General features: G+C 38.9%; 6 protein-coding genes across 7 annotated transcripts; 3 read left to right on the forward strand and 3 right to left on the reverse strand.

The window, feature by feature from the left end:
- Positions 1-1,454: 1,454 nt before the first annotated feature.
- On the forward strand, positions 1,455-3,539 carry LOC132194926 (trichohyalin-like). The gene is made up of 5 exons (XM_059616524.1): positions 1,455-2,038; positions 2,379-2,667; positions 2,728-2,843; positions 2,899-3,145; positions 3,209-3,539. The coding sequence occupies exons 1-5, from the start codon at positions 1,455-1,457 to the stop codon at positions 3,500-3,502; spliced, it is 1,530 nt and encodes a 509-aa protein (XP_059472507.1). The 3' UTR covers positions 3,503-3,539.
- A 9-nt stretch (positions 3,540-3,548) lies between these two features.
- LOC132194562 (probable cytidine deaminase) lies at positions 3,549-5,431 on the reverse strand. Its single transcript, XM_059615904.1, has 3 exons — positions 5,185-5,431; positions 4,346-4,543; positions 3,549-4,057 (listed from the first exon to the last, which is right to left on the reverse strand). Exons 1-3 carry the CDS (start codon positions 5,213-5,215, stop codon positions 3,840-3,842), a joined length of 447 nt encoding a protein of 148 aa, XP_059471887.1. The 5' UTR covers positions 5,216-5,431; the 3' UTR covers positions 3,549-3,839.
- Positions 5,432-5,513: 82 nt separating this feature from the next.
- Positions 5,514-8,216, forward strand: LOC132194559 (two pore potassium channel protein sup-9-like). 2 transcript variants are annotated; one of them, XM_059615901.1, is made up of 7 exons: positions 5,514-5,679; positions 6,432-6,866; positions 6,935-7,090; positions 7,144-7,271; positions 7,325-7,540; positions 7,644-7,762; positions 7,816-8,216. In XM_059615901.1, exons 2-7 carry the CDS (start codon positions 6,740-6,742, stop codon positions 8,123-8,125), a joined length of 1,056 nt encoding a protein of 351 aa, XP_059471884.1. In that variant the 5' UTR covers positions 5,514-5,679; positions 6,432-6,739; the 3' UTR covers positions 8,126-8,216. The 2 variants fall into 2 exon arrangements, with proteins under 2 accessions (XP_059471884.1, XP_059471885.1); XM_059615902.1 differs by having other exon boundaries at positions 6,449-6,866.
- A 38-nt stretch (positions 8,217-8,254) lies between these two features.
- Positions 8,255-9,950, reverse strand: LOC132194558 (large ribosomal subunit protein mL37). The gene is made up of 6 exons (XM_059615900.1): positions 9,643-9,950; positions 9,340-9,576; positions 9,162-9,281; positions 8,824-9,104; positions 8,609-8,769; positions 8,255-8,556 (listed from the first exon to the last, which is right to left on the reverse strand). The coding sequence occupies exons 1-6, from the start codon at positions 9,834-9,836 to the stop codon at positions 8,302-8,304; spliced, it is 1,248 nt and encodes a 415-aa protein (XP_059471883.1). The 5' UTR covers positions 9,837-9,950; the 3' UTR covers positions 8,255-8,301.
- A 32-nt stretch (positions 9,951-9,982) lies between these two features.
- On the forward strand, positions 9,983-12,732 carry LOC132194557 (ATP-dependent RNA helicase abstrakt). Its single transcript, XM_059615899.1, has 12 exons — positions 9,983-10,174; positions 10,235-10,496; positions 10,582-10,717; positions 10,782-10,991; positions 11,049-11,182; positions 11,235-11,391; positions 11,445-11,607; positions 11,661-11,792; positions 11,849-12,017; positions 12,070-12,219; positions 12,272-12,454; positions 12,517-12,732. The coding sequence occupies exons 1-12, from the start codon at positions 10,079-10,081 to the stop codon at positions 12,651-12,653; spliced, it is 1,929 nt and encodes a 642-aa protein (XP_059471882.1). The 5' UTR covers positions 9,983-10,078; the 3' UTR covers positions 12,654-12,732.
- Positions 12,706-13,770, reverse strand: LOC132194561 (mitochondrial import inner membrane translocase subunit Tim29). Its single transcript, XM_059615903.1, has 3 exons — positions 13,568-13,770; positions 13,184-13,474; positions 12,706-13,123 (listed from the first exon to the last, which is right to left on the reverse strand). Exons 1-3 carry the CDS (start codon positions 13,568-13,570, stop codon positions 12,779-12,781), a joined length of 639 nt encoding a protein of 212 aa, XP_059471886.1. The 5' UTR covers positions 13,571-13,770; the 3' UTR covers positions 12,706-12,778.
- Between the last annotated feature and the right edge of the window lie 3,025 nt (positions 13,771-16,795).

Below are 16,795 nucleotides of genomic sequence, written 5' to 3' on the forward strand. Positions count from 1 at the left end.
TTAATTTTGGTAAGTTTATAGGACTAGCGTCTTTTGCTATGGACTGTGATGTTAACTGTTCTAACCCTCCTGATGCGATTCAAGAATTTTGAAAATGCATTAAGCCACTCGTCTATACTTTACGTTTGTGATGTGTCCTTAGGGATTTTAAAATATAATCGGGTATTTTGAAAATCAAAATGACTAACGACAACATATGTCGTCTGTAATGTAACCTACATTAATATTCTTCGCTTCATAATCGTTAATTTTGGTAAGTTTATAGGACTAGCGTCTTTTGCTATGGACTGTGATGTTAACTGTTCTAACCCTCCTGATGCGATTCAAGAATTTTGAAAATGCATTAAGCCACTCGTCTATACTTTACGTTTGTGATGTGTCCTTAGGGATTTTAAAATATAATCGGGTATTTTGAAAATCAAAATGACTAACGACAACATATGTCGTCTGTAATGTAACCTACATTAATATTCTTCGCTTCATAATCGTTAATTTTTGAAAGTTCATAGGACTAGCGTCTTCTACTATGGACTGTGATGTTAACTGTTCTAACCCTCCTGATGCGATTCAAGAATTTTGAAAATGCATTAAGCCTCTCGTCTATACTTAACGTTTGTGATGTGTCCTTAGGGATTTTATTGTATTTTCGGGAAAAATTCAAAATGAGTTACGTCTAAATATGTCCTCTGTGATGTAACCTATATTTTATAATTTGTGTGCTTCATCTTGAATTTTGGAAAATTCATTTGACTAGCGTCTTTTGTTACTAACTGTGATGTTAACACTTTTTTACTTTCCTATAGCGAATCGAGAATTTTGAAAATTATAATGTCTCTCGCCTATACTTTACGTTTGTGATGAGCCTCGAGTGGACTCCGTTGTTTGACGAACCGTTGTGATTACAATTTTGGGGAAGGGTGAAAAAATTAATATAGTGATTATTGAATAAATGGAGTGGTGGGAAAATACCACCTGCCTTTTATTGGTTAAATTTAGTTTAAAAAATTAAAATGCGTTTAGATGCTTGTATAAAAGTTTCTTTTCTTTTTGAACAGTCACCTTTATTTCACACGAAAAATCTTTTTAATTCAAGGTATAAATTTATTCTAATTTAATATCCTTCATTTCTCTAATTTACTATTTGTCTCTTTGATTTTTCTGTTTGATTATTTAATTACCCTTTCGCTTCCTCTGATTTCTACCATATTCCTTGTTCCCTGAGAAAGGGGACGCGTTGAATATATCTGGTCTTGTTTTAAGCCTCTTTCGAAGAAATTAAACGTATAATCCTCTTTTAGTTTATTAAAGTTTTACTTACTAAATATAGTTTCCATGGTGACTCTGCGTTGCTTAAATTGTTTACTATCATTTCAATAGCGTCGTCTGTGTCTTTTACTTCTGTTGAATATCATAATTTTAATTTTTACTGTCATTTTACACGAAAACAGTGAAATATGCGACCTCCGGAGGCTTTAAATTGCTGCTCCGCACACGCGCCTGCCCCGCTAATCATTAATCGACAGATCTTGGAGCGCATCGAGTCGAACGCCGACGTGCTGAATCGACAGGCGGAGGCTGTTGATGCTCGGAGGCGGCATTCGGAGGCCGAGAAGGCGGCCACCGCGGCCACAATGTCCGCCATGGCCGGCACGACGGCCAAACTGGCAGCGGAAGCGCGGGCGGAGGCGGCCCGAGGGCGGCTGGAGGCTCAGAAGCGAGAGACGCGGGAGGCGGCCGAAGCCAGGTGCCGCCTCCGGAGGCAGGCTCGAGAGGAGGCGGCGCGACAGGTGACGCTGGCGCTGCGATCGCGGGACGCCGTCAAGCAGTTGGACGCTGCGTTGAAAGCGGCGCTCGCGCTGGACCAGCGCCAAGCGCACGTGGAGGCGCGACAACGGCACAAGGAGGCGGAGGAGGCGTTGGAGGCAGAACACCGGAGGCAGGTGCTCAAACGGATCGGGCGGGAGAGGGAGGCGCAGCGCCAGAGGCAGCGCGAAACGCAGCGACGCAAGCAGGAGCTTTGCAGTGACTTGCAAAAACAGTAGGAATTCATTTTAAAATCAAAAATTTTTATTCCTTAATTTGAAAGCAAAATTTATAAATGACGGCGAATCGGGATCAAGAAATTAGCACTCCTAACAATAAATTTAATAAGTAAATAAAATATACATTGGAGATTCACGATGGGCCACATAAAATTTTGAGAATTAATCCTCAAAATTCAATTAATGCTTTGGCAATGTGAATGATCCGCTTTAATTTTGAGGAGTTATTTATTTCTTGAATCTTTTGATTTCCAATTTGAAGAATAATTGAGATGAGAGATTAATTATTATTTAGGAAGTGTCAAAAAAAATTAATTAATTTATTTTGTAAAAAAGGATAAAGGAGATCGACGAGAAAAGAAAGTTGGACGGGAGAGAGAGGGAAGAGTTGAATCGGGAGATGCAGGAGGACCTGAAGAAACAAAAGGAGGAACAAGAGCAAGAGAAGGAGAAAAAGGGTGAGAAAAGATGTCGGCTCCTGGAAGAAGGGTTAGGTTCGATCGCGGAGGAAAGGAAAAGGAGGCAGGAGCTTCGCGAAAGGGAGGAGAAGGAGAGGTTAATATGTCTAGCGTACGATGACTTTAAAAGGGAGACGCAGGAAAAATTGGAAAAAATTCACAAAGAGGTTTAAAAATATAAATTATTCATAAAAATTAATAATTAATTTCATCTTATCCAACATCAGGGTATTCTTGCTGACAAAAGTGAACGCGTCAGAGAAAAAGTTTTTGCCGCACAAGCAAGCAGAGAGGCGAAATTCGAAGAGTGGAACTCGAAAATTGCAGACGACAGAAAGCAGAGGTTGGTTGATTAAAAAAATTTCAAATGTGGGAGTAAAAAAAATTCACTGAAAAAGAGAAACGCGGCTACTTGCCGACGTGGAAAGTCGATGGTCAGAGAGAAGGCGGCGCGCCGTCGAGTACCGAGACCACCAACTGGAGGCGGCTGAGCAGCAGCGGAGGCGGCAGAAAGTGGCCTTCCAGTTGGAAAATGCGTTCGACTGGCGATTGCAGCAACGCATCACCGCAGAGTGGAAGCGGCTGCGACAGGAGGAGCGGAGGCGCCAACAGGCCGCCAACAAAATCGCTTACGATCAGCAATTGGTGCGAACATTTTTTTCTTGATTAAATTTAAAATTTAAATTAAATACAAAAAATAATAATCAGGCCGAGGAAAAGGCGAACCGAGCGTTCGAAGCCGCCGTGGACACGATCGAGGAAGAGGAGAGAAGCAAACGCTTCCAGCAAGAGGACAGGGAGGTGCTCGAACACGCACAGAAGGCGCTTGAAAAGTGCAAACTTGACGGGAGACCGGTGGAGCCCCTGGAAAGGGCCGTGGCGCTTTTCAAAAAGCGGAGGGGCCTCGGACCTCCACCACCACCGAGGGCTTCCGTCCGGGCGCATCTGGATGTCGGTCTTGACCTTGACAGGGTCAGGGCCAACCCTGATTATTATCTATGAGATTAATAAATAAAATATAAAAATTATAAATAACTACAGAAATATCTGAAGATCCTTAAAATTCAATTTTTTTATTGGTCCAAATTCGATTTACTAAAAAACACACTAAAAAAACCTTTGTCTAACTGAGTAAAATAATAGTCAGTTAGTCACTCTACCAAATAATCAACATGACATATCAGCTAAAACTGCTACAAGTCAAAAACTTAATACGATCAGTCTCGTGACGAGAATAATCATTCATAGCCTCTAAAAAAGTGTTAATCAAATTCAGTCAAAACAAAATCGACAGACAAATTAGCGTTTTGTGCTCGAGTCAGATATAAGTTAATTAATTCTAACTGCCGGTGGTGAGAAACTCTTGCAGCGGGTCGAGGTTGATGGGGAGCAGGCGGTGCACCGAGGTGAACAGCACCCGCTTGTCCGAGGGGCGCACCAGCAGCACGTCAAAGTCGCCGAACTCGCTCATGAACTGGCGGCAGATGCCACACGGCGAGATGAAACCCGGCCCTGTCGCCTCCGCACTTATGCAAATCCGTTTGAACTTGCGATGACCTAAAAATAAAATTTCCTTTAATTATAAAAAAATAACTACTCTTATTGGTGGTGCTGAACAATTTTACTGACAATTATATGGAAAAATAAAATTTTGTTTGATCAATAACTTCAAATTTTTGAACAAAAGTTGAGATCGTAAAATTAAAATAGTTCCTTTTTTAATATTATATTCAAACTGATTCAAAACAGTTAGAATAAATTTTGATTGCAATAAATAATTCAATTTCTTTCTAAAAATAAAAAATTGGAGACAAAAGTAATGGAAAGCAAAGTTATGTTTACAACCTGCAGTTACAGCTGCGACCAGAGCTGAGCGCTCAGCGCAAATGGTGGCGCCGAAGGACGAGTTTTCGACGTTGACGCCGGTGAAGGTGGTGCCGTCGTCGCACACAAGGGCGGCGCCCACTTTGAAGTGGCTGTAAGGGCAGTACGCGTTCTCGCGGACACTCACGCTCTGCCGCACCAACTCTTGCTGGTTACTGCCTGTTGAAATAATTGAAATTTGCGGATTAACAAAGAAAATAATCAGAAGCAGTGCAGAAAAATATGATATACGAAGTGAAAAAAATTCTTTCGATGCAAAAGCAGGGTTAAAAATAATTTAAAACTTTGAGTATAATTTATAATTACTAAACAGGGCAGCTTCATTATCTTGTTTTTAAACTTCTCTATTGAGTGTTGTGTTTTTTCTACCACACGACCCTCTTGACTTCTAATAACTGTATCTTGTTTATTATGCACAGGGAAAAAATCACAAGGAAATTCAAACGAGAACAATTAAAAAGTCATTAATATATTGACGTGGAAATCTATTTATATGGAAAATTAAATAAATTAAAATTTGATACGAATTATTAACCTTCAACCAAAAAACACCGTTATTAATAATTCTTAATTCGTTACTAATTCAATCTATTTTCGTCACTTGGACCCTCTCACAATATTTAAATTTACCAACACAAAATTAATTTTAATCTCGCCCAATTCGATAAGGCGCTGCTGATTGAAAAGTGGGTCACGCAGAATGCGGAAGGCGACCACGAAATTATCAAAGACACCAGATTTAACTTGTCCGAGAATGAATGAATTCCCGTCGAATGAGGCGGAAAAAAAATTAAACTCACTGAGGGCTGCGAGGTCACGCACGTCTGACATTTTTCCTCTCAGGGGCCTCGTTCAGAAGTGAGAAAGAAAAGTGAAAGAGGCGTTTAGGTCGACACCGACTCGCGCGCGCGGTGGCCCCGTTATCACATCTGATTAGCGAGCGGCCGATAAGGCCGACGAACCGTGACGGCGGTCGACCGTCAATCCGCGACTAAATAACAACAAGGCGGCGTGACTACGGCATAATTTTATCACCTCGTCGTCGGCTCGCAGCTGGCGACTGCGTACACGCGAGAGCGCTGCCTCGATCGATTTTACTCGATGCGAAAAAGGGCTAATATTTTTTATTCGACATTTAATTTTTTTTAAATGTAGACCAAATTTTCAGATTTTTGTAAATGCTACAAATTAATTCGATCCTATTGAATTGTTCCTTGTTTAAGGTTATTTTTGTTAACTCCGGAAAAATACTCGACTCCGTGTGACGTCAGTGGTGCCAGCTGATATTGACAACGGTGACCTTAAGATTCGTGCTCAATTTTAATATTGTATCTAAATTTTAGTACTTTTTTTTTAATGGACTGCAATTTTTTTTCAAAACAGATAAATAATTTTTTCATACAATTAGTGCCAAGTCGAGAAAAAATTATTAAATAATTAAATTTTTAAGTGAGCTCCCTCTATCTGAAAATCTTAATGCACTTTGTAGGCTGGAAATTTTCTACTTGTTCTTAAGCAAAACGGGATCAGAAACTCATCATTTAAGGATAATGCATAATAGTGTTTATAAAAAAATCTTGAATTTTAAAACAATAAAATTTAAAATAATAATATCCAAAATTAAAGAAAAAATACAAATAATTTATGAAAACTTTTAAATTACGTCAGATATTTTTATTTTATCATGAATCGTTTGTTATAATTTTGCAATTTTTAACCAATTTTTTAGAAGTTAGGCAACCTGCACCGCTTCCAAATTGTGCGGGTTGCATAAGTTCGGATTGGGTTGATATTTAATTTTCTTAATCTGGAATTTGGAAACCTATTTTATCAGAATATTTTCAATAATTTAGTGTAATTATAATTATTTCATTACAATTTTGGAATTAAAATATTTAATTAAATTTCATTAATTTAAAACGTTTTTAAATGAATAGTTAAATTATTTTCACATTATTTATGGAATTTTTAGATTGGAATTATGATAACAAAAATTTCATTAACTTTCTTCATTGAACTTCACAAATTGATCTTATATTAATATCAGAGGAATTGCGTAAATAGAGCGGCGCAAAAGGGAGATGCTTATAATATCGAGCAGCTCTCGGCGCGCGACGGCATCACATCCCCGCCCGCGCGCAGACTCTACGGAGAGGGTTGTTCAGTAGCTAGCACCCCTGGTACACATCCCTATTTGCAGCAGGGGTGAGATATACACCAGCAATCGCCATTTTCATCCTTCGCCAAAACAAACGGTCGACCATGGACTGGCGGCGCCGCGTTCTTTGCCGAAATACACGGAGATTTCCAAATTTGAACTAAGTTCTTGAAACTCGACAAAATTAGAAAGAAATCATGAAGAAGCAGAACGTGCGAACGCTTTCCCTGGTGGTTTGCACCTTCACCTACTTGCTGATCGGGGCAGCCGTCTTTGACGCACTCGAGTCCGACACGGAGAAAAAGAGATTCGAGTTTCTCACAGGTTCGATTTTTGTTTTAATCAATCTTTGAATATTTCGTTTAAATTATAATTTTCCCGGACCGTTGCAGAAGTGAGAGAAAATCTGCTGCAGAAATACAACATTTCGCAAGAGGACTACAAAGTGATCGAGATTGTGATAATCGAAAACAAGCCGCACAAAGCAGGACCCCAGTGGAAGTTCGCTGGTGCTTTTTATTTTGCAACCGTCGTCTTGGCGATGATTGGTAAAAATAATAAAAATAATAATAAATAATAATAATTAATCTGCAATTGAAAGGCTATGGGCACTCGACCCCCGTGACCTACGGTGGAAAGGCGTTCTGCATGGCGTACGCAATGGTTGGAATTCCGCTCGGACTTGTGATGTTCCAGAGCATCGGTGAACGTCTCAACAAAGTTGCTTCGGTTGGAAAATTTAAGTTTCAAAATTAGAAAATTAACATTAATGATTATGATAGGTTGTGATTCGGCGGGGGAAAGAGTGGTTGCGTTTCTCGAAAACTGAGGCGACCGAAATGAATTTGATGTTGGCGACTGGACTGCTCTCGTCCATAATTATAACAACAGGCGCCGCCGTCTTTTCCCGGTACGAAGGCTGGAGCTACTTTGACAGCTTTTATTACTGCTTTGTCACCCTGACTACGATAGGATTTGGTGACTACGTTGCTCTCCAGGTATTGTCAAAATTTTGGAATTAAAAAAAAAACTAATTCATAATACAATAATTAAATTATAAATATTAAAAAAAAATTAATAATTTAATATTTATTTTCAAAGAACGACCACGCCCTGAGCAACAAGCCAGGTTACGTCGCCCTGAGTTTGGTTTTTATCCTGTTCGGCTTGGCCGTGGTGGCCGCCAGCATCAACTTGCTCGTTCTGCGGTTCATGACAATGTAATTATTTAAGTCTTTTGTTTAAAATTTTAATATAAATTCAAATCACATAGGCAAGCCGAAGACAACCGCCGTGAAGATGACGAGATGCAGTCAGCGTCCCATCACGTGGTGACCTTTGAAGGTGACGTCATGTCCCTGAATGGCAAAATCCTGTCGGGCCACTACCTCAGCTCGTCGGTGGCCACGGACGACACCGACCAGGTGTCCGTCTGCTCGTGCACCTGCCTGGGCAGGAAGAGCACCACCCTTTGTCTGCCCACGGTGTGCCGACCCCTCCTCGACGACAGGCGCAAACGCAACCCTCACCCACCGTCACTCACCCCGCAGAAATTCAAGCGCATCAAACGCGCTTCGGTATAGCCAAATGTTAAAAAAACCTGATGTTTTCCAATTAAATTTTCTGCATTTTGTTATTTAAAAAAAAAAAATAATAATAATAACCTAGAATAAGAGAATAAAAATTGTACGAATAGAAAAATCTTGTCAAAATTTAATTATCGACAATTTTTTATTTTTAAGCAGTACCTCTATTATTTCTATTTGGTGATCAAACTGTTTCTGTGAAAAGCAAACAAATACCTTAACACGTCAGGGTTGTACCCAATCAAGGTGGGAACCGCTTTCTCATATCTAGCCGAGGCAAACATGTGCATCAACGGGGACAGCCAGGCGACATTCTTAGTTCCCTTGTTGCTCAAGTTGTTGAGCTGCAGCACCGAAAACTGGAACCACTGTCCATTCGTGTGGATGCCTTGAATCGTCAGTGGCTTGGACAATTCACCAGAAGGTTTCTGAAAATTCCAGATTGCATTTTAATTTGTTCGTTTATTTTTTATTTCCTACCTCCAGCTTTTGCTTTGCTTCGGCAGCTGCAACTATGAAGGAGTTGGCCAGGGTCCTGCCTTGAATTTGGTTTTCGTTGACGGGAATCTCTGTCAGATTTACGTGTTTGGTGTCGTTGAAGTGAAAAATTGCAGTGTGGACAAATTTTGCTGGCGGAACATCTAAAGGTTTTGTTGATTAATTTCCGAAAAGTATTCTAAAGAAAAAAAAACTACTGATAATTTCTGTGTCATCATAGAAATGGTCCTTTGGTAGAGACACGAAACAGTTCAGTGGCGAAATATTCGGCAAGTCCAGATTCTCGGTGCGCGCCGCATCTGTGTAGGGACTTAGTGGGTTTTTGCCACAAAGAAGGATTCCTGGACTGATGTCAAATCTGACAAGTTTGTCATTTATGTCCAGAAGTGTTCGCAATTTTGCACCACGAACTACCTGCCCGTGAGGCTCGGATGAGAGAGAATCGCATATCAAGAGCAGATTATCACTCAAAAGGCGGCTGAAAATGCAAAACAAATCAACCAAAAGGTTAAAATTTACTGAATGAACAATTTACTTTCTTCTGTAATCAGGAACACCAAATGTTGGAGGATAGTTATAGCAAGGCCTTTCGGGATTTATGTACTTTGGCATTTTTTCCTGGACTGCATCGAATAGAAAACTTCTTAAAATGCTCCTGGAGGAAAAAAAATTCAATATAAGTCTCCAATCAAATTGAAAATTCCATCTCAAACTTCTTCACTTCTTCGTGGCATTCCTCGGGCAGCAAACTTTCATTCTCTTTGGCCAACTCCTCGATCTGTGGCGGAAGCCCTTTCTCCAGGATCACTGTGTTGGTGAGGTTCTGAGCCTGAGGCAGACCCTCCACCAAAATACTGTGCTCGTCGTATAAATAGCTCGGTCTCTGGTGATACAAAGGGTGGTTCTCGCCCAAAGGAACTGGCGGATCTAGCATGCCGATGACTTTGACGCTGAAATGATAAATTACATAAATGTATTTTAACAATGATTGAATTAATTAAAATTGGGAAACACACCTTCCCGGTGGTACTGGCGGTGTTTTCTTTTCGTCTATCACATCCAACGAATCGACAACTTTGATGCCGAGGGCCGACAAGGTGGACTCGGCGTACGTTTCCATCGGCACTCTGTTGTTCCTGCCGTGGACAAACCACTTTCGGATGAACAAACGGCGCAAGTGTTGCTTGTGGAGCACAAGTGTTAGCCGCATTTTTACAAATGTCGCTGAATTCTTAAAACTTTCTTAAACTTTCAGATTTCCTAGCAAAATTCTTGAAGCAGCGAGGACGAAAATTGAATCAGGGAAAAACAGTGCCGAGCCACACCCCCCTGATGTTTTTTCTGTTGCCACGCCCCCCTAAACACCGCTTCGGTCACCATTTAATTTCTCTTCATAATCTTTACATTTTCTCGTGATTTTTCAAGATTGATGACTTTGCGGACAGACACGTAATGCGCAGAAATAATATGGAAGACACAAGGCATATAATTAATCGAAAAATGGGTCGAGCGACAGTTGAAGACGCGCGGGAAATGTTGAACAGAAAGGTAACATTTTTGAAGGCTTTTGCATAATTTTTTACCTGAAGAATTTTTGCCTTTCCACAGCGTTATCGTCGCGAAGAAGAGGAAGATCAGAGGTCTTCAGATGATGATAATTACGTTCCGTACGTACCCGTCAAAGAAAGACTCAAACAGACTTATGCTAAGCTGGGCCGGCTTACACAGCTGAAGGACGAAGGGAAGAAGACAAAGTCTTCGAGTGAATGTGAAATGGACAATGATGAAGAGGACGAGGGACAGGTGTGGGGCCGCAAGTCAAATATTAGTCTTCTGGACCAGCACACTGAACTGAAAAAATTGGCTGAAGGTATGAAAAAACTGAAATTACATAAATTTCTTGTCATAGATTCAGCAATTCAAGATTTAATTATGAATTTAACATTTTTTTTCAGCCAAGAAAGAGAGTGCAATGGAGAAGCAACTGAAAGAGGAGGAGAAAATTTTGGAAAGTGTGGCCGAGCGAAAAGCTCTGATGGGTGTTGCTGAATTGGCCAAGGGTATTCAGTACGAGGATCCCATCAAAACTAGGTGTGATGCTGAATAAGAAACTGAATAATTATTATAATTTCAATAATATATATTTAATTTAAAGCTGGAAGGCTCCTCGATACATTTTGGCAAAGTCGCCTGCTTATTTTGAAAGGTTGAGACGAAAGTGGAGAATTTTAGTCGAGGGTGAAGACATTCCGCCACCTGTAAAGACTTTCAGAGAAATGAAATTCCCAAAAGCTGTACTAGCCGCTTTGGACGAAAAGAAAATCATAAAGCCAACCCCGATCCAAGTACAAGGAATTCCCACAGTGTAATTAAATTTTAAGAAAATTTTGAGATTATGAAATCATCAAATAATAAATTACAGACTGTACGGCCGTGATATGATCGGAATCGCCTTTACTGGAAGTGGAAAAACGCTGGTCTTTGTCTTGCCGTTGATAATGTTCTGTCTTGAACAAGAAACAGCCCTGCCTTTTGTTAGAAATGAGGGACCTTATGGTAAAATTGATTTCATTTCCGTCTTAAGCATTCATCATTTGATAAACTGCAGGACTGATTATCTGTCCATCTCGTGAGTTGGCTAAGCAGACGTTTGACATCATCCAGCACTTCACAGAGTTCCTGAAAAGATTCGGAATGCCTGAAATTAGGAGCTGCCTCTCAATTGGTGGAGTTCCAGTCTCGGAGTCTGCTGACGTTATCGCAAAGTAATAACAAAAAATGAATAAAATTAAGATAAATAAACACTCCTCCTTTACAGAGGCGTTCACATCATGGTGGCCACCCCTGGGCGGCTGATGGACATGTTGGACAAGAAGATTGTGCGCCTGGACATGTGCCGCTACTTGGTCATGGACGAGGCTGACAGAATGATCGACATGGGTTTCGAGGAGGATGTTCGAACCATTTTCTCTTTTTTCAAGGTAAAAATGAGGAGCATTTCCAAAGTGAGCCATCTAAATCGCAAACTTCACAGGGTCAAAGGCAAACCCTGCTCTTTTCTGCCACCATGCCGAAGAAAATCCAGAACTTCGCCAGGTCAGCTTTGGTAAAGCCTGTCACCATAAATGTGGGCAGAGCAGGCGCCGCCTCTTTGAATGTCATTCAGGCAAGTTTTTCTAATAAATATTTTAGTCTCAAAGTTTTACAATTAACGACTTTTAGGAGGTTGAATATGTGAAGCAGGAAGCCAAAATCGTGTATCTGCTCGAGTGTCTGCAGAAAACACCGCCACCGGTGTTGATTTTTGCCGAGAAGAAACAGGATGTGGACGCAATCCACGAGTACCTTTTGCTCAAAGGTGTTGAAGCTGTGGCTATCCACGGTGGAAAAGGTTTTGTAAATCAATTTTTTATAGGAAGATTGTGCTAATAAATAAAATTTAGACCAAGAGGAAAGGTCGAGATCAGTGGACGCATTCAGAAAGGGTAGCAAGGACGTGCTGGTGGCAACGGACGTTGCCTCGAAGGGTCTCGACTTTGCCGATGTTCAACATGTCATCAACTACGACATGCCAGATGACGTTGAAAATTATGGTTAGCTTGCGACTATGAAAACCTCCACTCTTACAATTATCTTCTTTCACAGTCCACAGAATTGGTCGTACAGGCAGATCGGACAAAACTGGCATTGCCACGACCTTCATCAACAAGTCGAATGATGAGTCCGTCCTTCTTGATCTCAAGCACTTGTTAATCGAGGCCAAGCAAAGGGTGCCCTTGTTCCTGGCTACGATGCAGTCCGAGAACGAAAAGTACCTGGATCTCGGAGGTAAAATTCTTGATATATTTAAATTTTTATCTTTAAAATGGAACTTTTTGTTTGAATTTTAGACGAACGAGGCTGCAGCTACTGCGGCGGTCTTGGCCACAGGATCACAAACTGCCCCAAGCTGGAGGCCATTCAGAGCAAGCAGGCGTCCAACATTGGACGAAGAGATTATTTGGCCAACACTGCAGCAGATTACTAATTTTTTTGTTCTTATTTTCTTAATTATCTTGTAAATCAAAGCACGAAACAAATAAACCGCAGTAATAACTTTTAATTCATTTCAGTTACTATTATTCGTTTTTCTAATAATTCATCCCTGTTAAACTAATTTGGCTGGGACCATTCATCTTCGTTTACATCGAAATCAACCATATTTTTATCCAGCAGCCACCACTTGTTCCAAAATCCCACATCCACAATTCTGCTCTTGCAAATTTCTAAATAGGTGGGTTTCAGATAATCACATCTTGCCTCGTAAAGTCCCAAGCACTTGGCATAGTTGTCAAACCATACAATTGAAAAGATGCCAAAACTGAAGTATCGCACAACACCCTGGTTTCCGAATTGCTCCAGGTGTTTCAAATAGGAAATCGTCCTCTTGTTCTGGATGCTCGGACATGTGAAGGCAACATCGTTTTGGGCTTCAATCAAACGCTGCCTATAGCTGATCTGGAATATTGTTGATTTAAATGAAACTTGCAATTTTTTTATTTATATTTTTAAACAAACTTCGTCTGGGTTCCTTTTGGCGCAGAGATAAGCAGTACCGAGGGCAGTTCCGTACACAGACGCCTTCAAGGGCCGCTCTCGAATGTCCTTCAGGGTGTCAAGACCTGCCTCTCGATAGTCTCGAAGCAAACTCTGCCAATAAGTGACCAGTCGGTCGACCCAGGTGTCTTTGTATTTGTCCGGCAGCTTGTACGAGAACCTTTCTCTCAAGCGAGAACCGAAACTCGTCAATTTTGCCTTTTGAGCCTCGCGGATGCGGCTAAAAAATGTTGGTCTCACAATTTGCTTTGACTGAAATACAGAGAGGCTTTTAATGTGCAAATTTTTTTAAATTCCGAATGCAATTGTGACATTTAAAAAATTTAAAAAAAAAAACCAACGTACCATGTTGTAAGTTTAAAAATATTATTCCGATTATAGAATAGATATCATTCTCATAGAAATATATTTGTAGGAACACAAAAATGATGTAAAATTCGGTAAAATTTGCAGCTCAAGAGACAAAAAACTAGAACTACTTGGGACTTCTTCAAGTCTCAAGTTTGTCTCAAGTCAACAAACTAATGTCCACTCTGGTTACACCCCCAACAAAGGTGCCACTTGTGCAGCTACTGATTTTGTGTTATGTTGGTATATAAAAGAGTTGCAATTCTGGCCCAGTCACAATTTTGGTCTTTGGTCACTGAATAACCAAGGAGAATAGCATTGGATGAAAGGGGGGGGGGGGGCAAATCAAAAGTTGAAAGGGCCAGAGGGAGAGAGGTGCAATTTTACAACAATAAATATATTATTATTATTGAAGGCTAGGCCAAGGATCTGATCTTTCATTATTAAAATATAAAAGACCGTTCGACTAGACAAAGAATAAAAAGCATTATTAGGTCAAAGAACTATTCCGCAGCATCATATTCTTGATTTTCAAATTTTTCAACCAAATAATTTTTTTAGGTCTATGGACTACTTCGCGGCCGCCACATTTTTATTTTTAAATTCATGTACTAAAAAATAATTATTAGGTCTTATGGACTACTTCGCGGCCGCCACATTTTTATTTTTAAATTCATCTACTAAAAAATAATTATTAGGTCTTATGGACTACTTCGCGGCCGCCACATTTTTATTTTTAAATTCATCTACTAAAAAATAATTATTAGGTCTTATGGACTACTTCGCGGCCGCCACATTTTTATTTTTAAATTCATCTACTAAAAATAATTATTAGGTCTTATGGACTACTTCGCGGCCGCCACATTTTTATTTTTAAATTCATGTACTAAAAAATAATTATTAGGTCTTATGGACTACTTCGCGGCCGCCACATTTTTATTTTTAAATTCATCTACTAAAAAATAATTATTAGGTCTTATGGACTACTTCGCGGCCGCCACATTTTTATTTTTAAATTCATCTACTAAAAAATAATTATTAGGTCTTATGGACTACTTCGCGGCCGCCACATTTTTATTTTTAAATTCATGTACTAAAAAATAATTATTAGGTCTTATGGACTACTTCGCGGCCGCCACATTTTTATTTTTAAATTCATCTACTAAAAAATAATTATTAGGTCTTATGGACTACTTCGCGGCCGCCACATTTTTATTTTTAAATTCATGTACTAAAAAATAATTATTAGGTCTTATGGACTACTTCGCGGCCGCCACATTTTTATTTTTAAATTCATCTACTAAAAAATAATTATTAGGTCTTATGGACTACTTCGCGGCCGCCACATTTTTATTTTTAAATTCATCTACTAAAAATAATTATTAGGTCTTATGGACTACTTCGCGGCCGCCACATTTTTATTTTTAAATTCATCTACTAAAAAATAATTATTAGGTCTGATGGACTACTTCGCGGCCGCCACATTTTTATTTTTAAATTCATGTACTAAAAAATAATTATTAGGTCTTATGGACTACTTCGCGGCCGCCACATTTTTATTTTTAAATTCATCTACTAAAAAATAATTATTAGGTCTGATGGACTACTTCGCGGCCGCCACATTTTTATTTTTAAATTCATGTACTAAAAAATAATTATTAGGTCTTATGGACTACTTCGCGGCCGCCACATTTTTATTTTTAAATTCATCTACTAAAAAATAATTATTAGGTCTTATGGACTACTTCGCGGCCGCCACATTTTTATTTTTAAATTCATGTACTAAAAAATAATTATTAGGTCTTATGGACTACTTCGCGGCCGCCACATTTTTATTTTTAAATTCATCTACTAAAAAATAATTATTAGGTCTGATGGACTACTTCGCGGCCGCCACATTTTTATTTTTAAATTCATGTACTAAAAAATAATTATTAGGTCTTATGGACTACTTCGCGGCCGCCACATTTTTATTTTTAAATTCATCTACTAAAAAATAATTATTAGGTCTTATGGACTACTTCGCGGCCGCCACATTTTTATTTTTAAATTCATCTACTAAAAATAATTATTAGGTCTTATGGACTACTTCGCGGCCGCCACATTTTTATTTTTAAATTCATGTACTAAAAAATAATTATTAGGTCTTATGGACTACTTCGCGGCCGCCACATTTTTATTTTTAAATTCATCTACTAAAAAATAATTATTAGGTCTTATGGACTACTTCGCGGCCGCCACATTTTTATTTTTAAATTCATCTACTAAAAAATAATTATTAGGTCTGATGGACTACTTCGCGGCCGCCACATTTTTATTTTTAAATTCATGTACTAAAAAATAATTATTAGGTCTTATGGACTACTTCGCGGCCGCCACATTTTTATTTTTAAATTCATCTACTAAAAAATAATTATTAGGTCTTATGGACTACTTCGCGGCCGCCACATTTTTATTTTTAAATTCATCTACTAAAAATAATTATTAGGTCTTATGGACTACTTCGCGGCCGCCACATTTTTATTTTTAAATTCATGTACTAAAAAATAATTATTAGGTCTTATGGACTACTTCGCGGCCGCCACATTTTTATTTTTAAATTCATCTACTAAAAAATAATTATTAGGTCTTATGGACTACTTCGCGGCCGCCACATTTTTATTTTTAAATTCATCTACTAAAAAATAATTATTAGGTCTTATGGACTACTTCGCGGCCGCCACATTTTTATTTTTAAATTCATCTACTAAAAAATAATTATTAGGTCTTATGGACTACTTCGCGGCCGCCACATTTTTATTTTTAAATTCATGTACTAAAAAATAATTATTAGGTCTTATGGACTACTTCGCGGCCGCCACATTTTTATTTTTAAATTCATCTACTAAAAAATAATTATTAGGTCTTATGGACTACTTCGCGGCCGCCACATTTTTATTTTTAAATTCATGTACTAAAAAATAATTATTAGGTCTTATGGACTACTTCGCGGCCGCCACATTTTTATTTTTAAATTCATCTACTAAAAAATAATTATTAGGTCTTATGGACTACTTCGCGGCCGCCACATTTTTATTTTTAAATTCATCTACTAAAAAATAATTATTAGGTCTTATGGACTACTTCGCGGCCGCCACATTTTTATTTTTAAATTCATGTACTAAAAAATAATTATTAGGTCTTATGGACTACTTCGCGGCCGCCACATTTTTATTTTTAAATTCA

Source organism: Neocloeon triangulifer, unplaced genomic scaffold (genome assembly GCF_031216515.1).
Source record: "Neocloeon triangulifer isolate White Clay Creek 2 clone unplaced genomic scaffold, ASM3121651v1 ptg000008l, whole genome shotgun sequence".
NCBI classification, from domain to species: Eukaryota; Metazoa; Arthropoda; class Insecta; order Ephemeroptera; family Baetidae; genus Neocloeon; species Neocloeon triangulifer.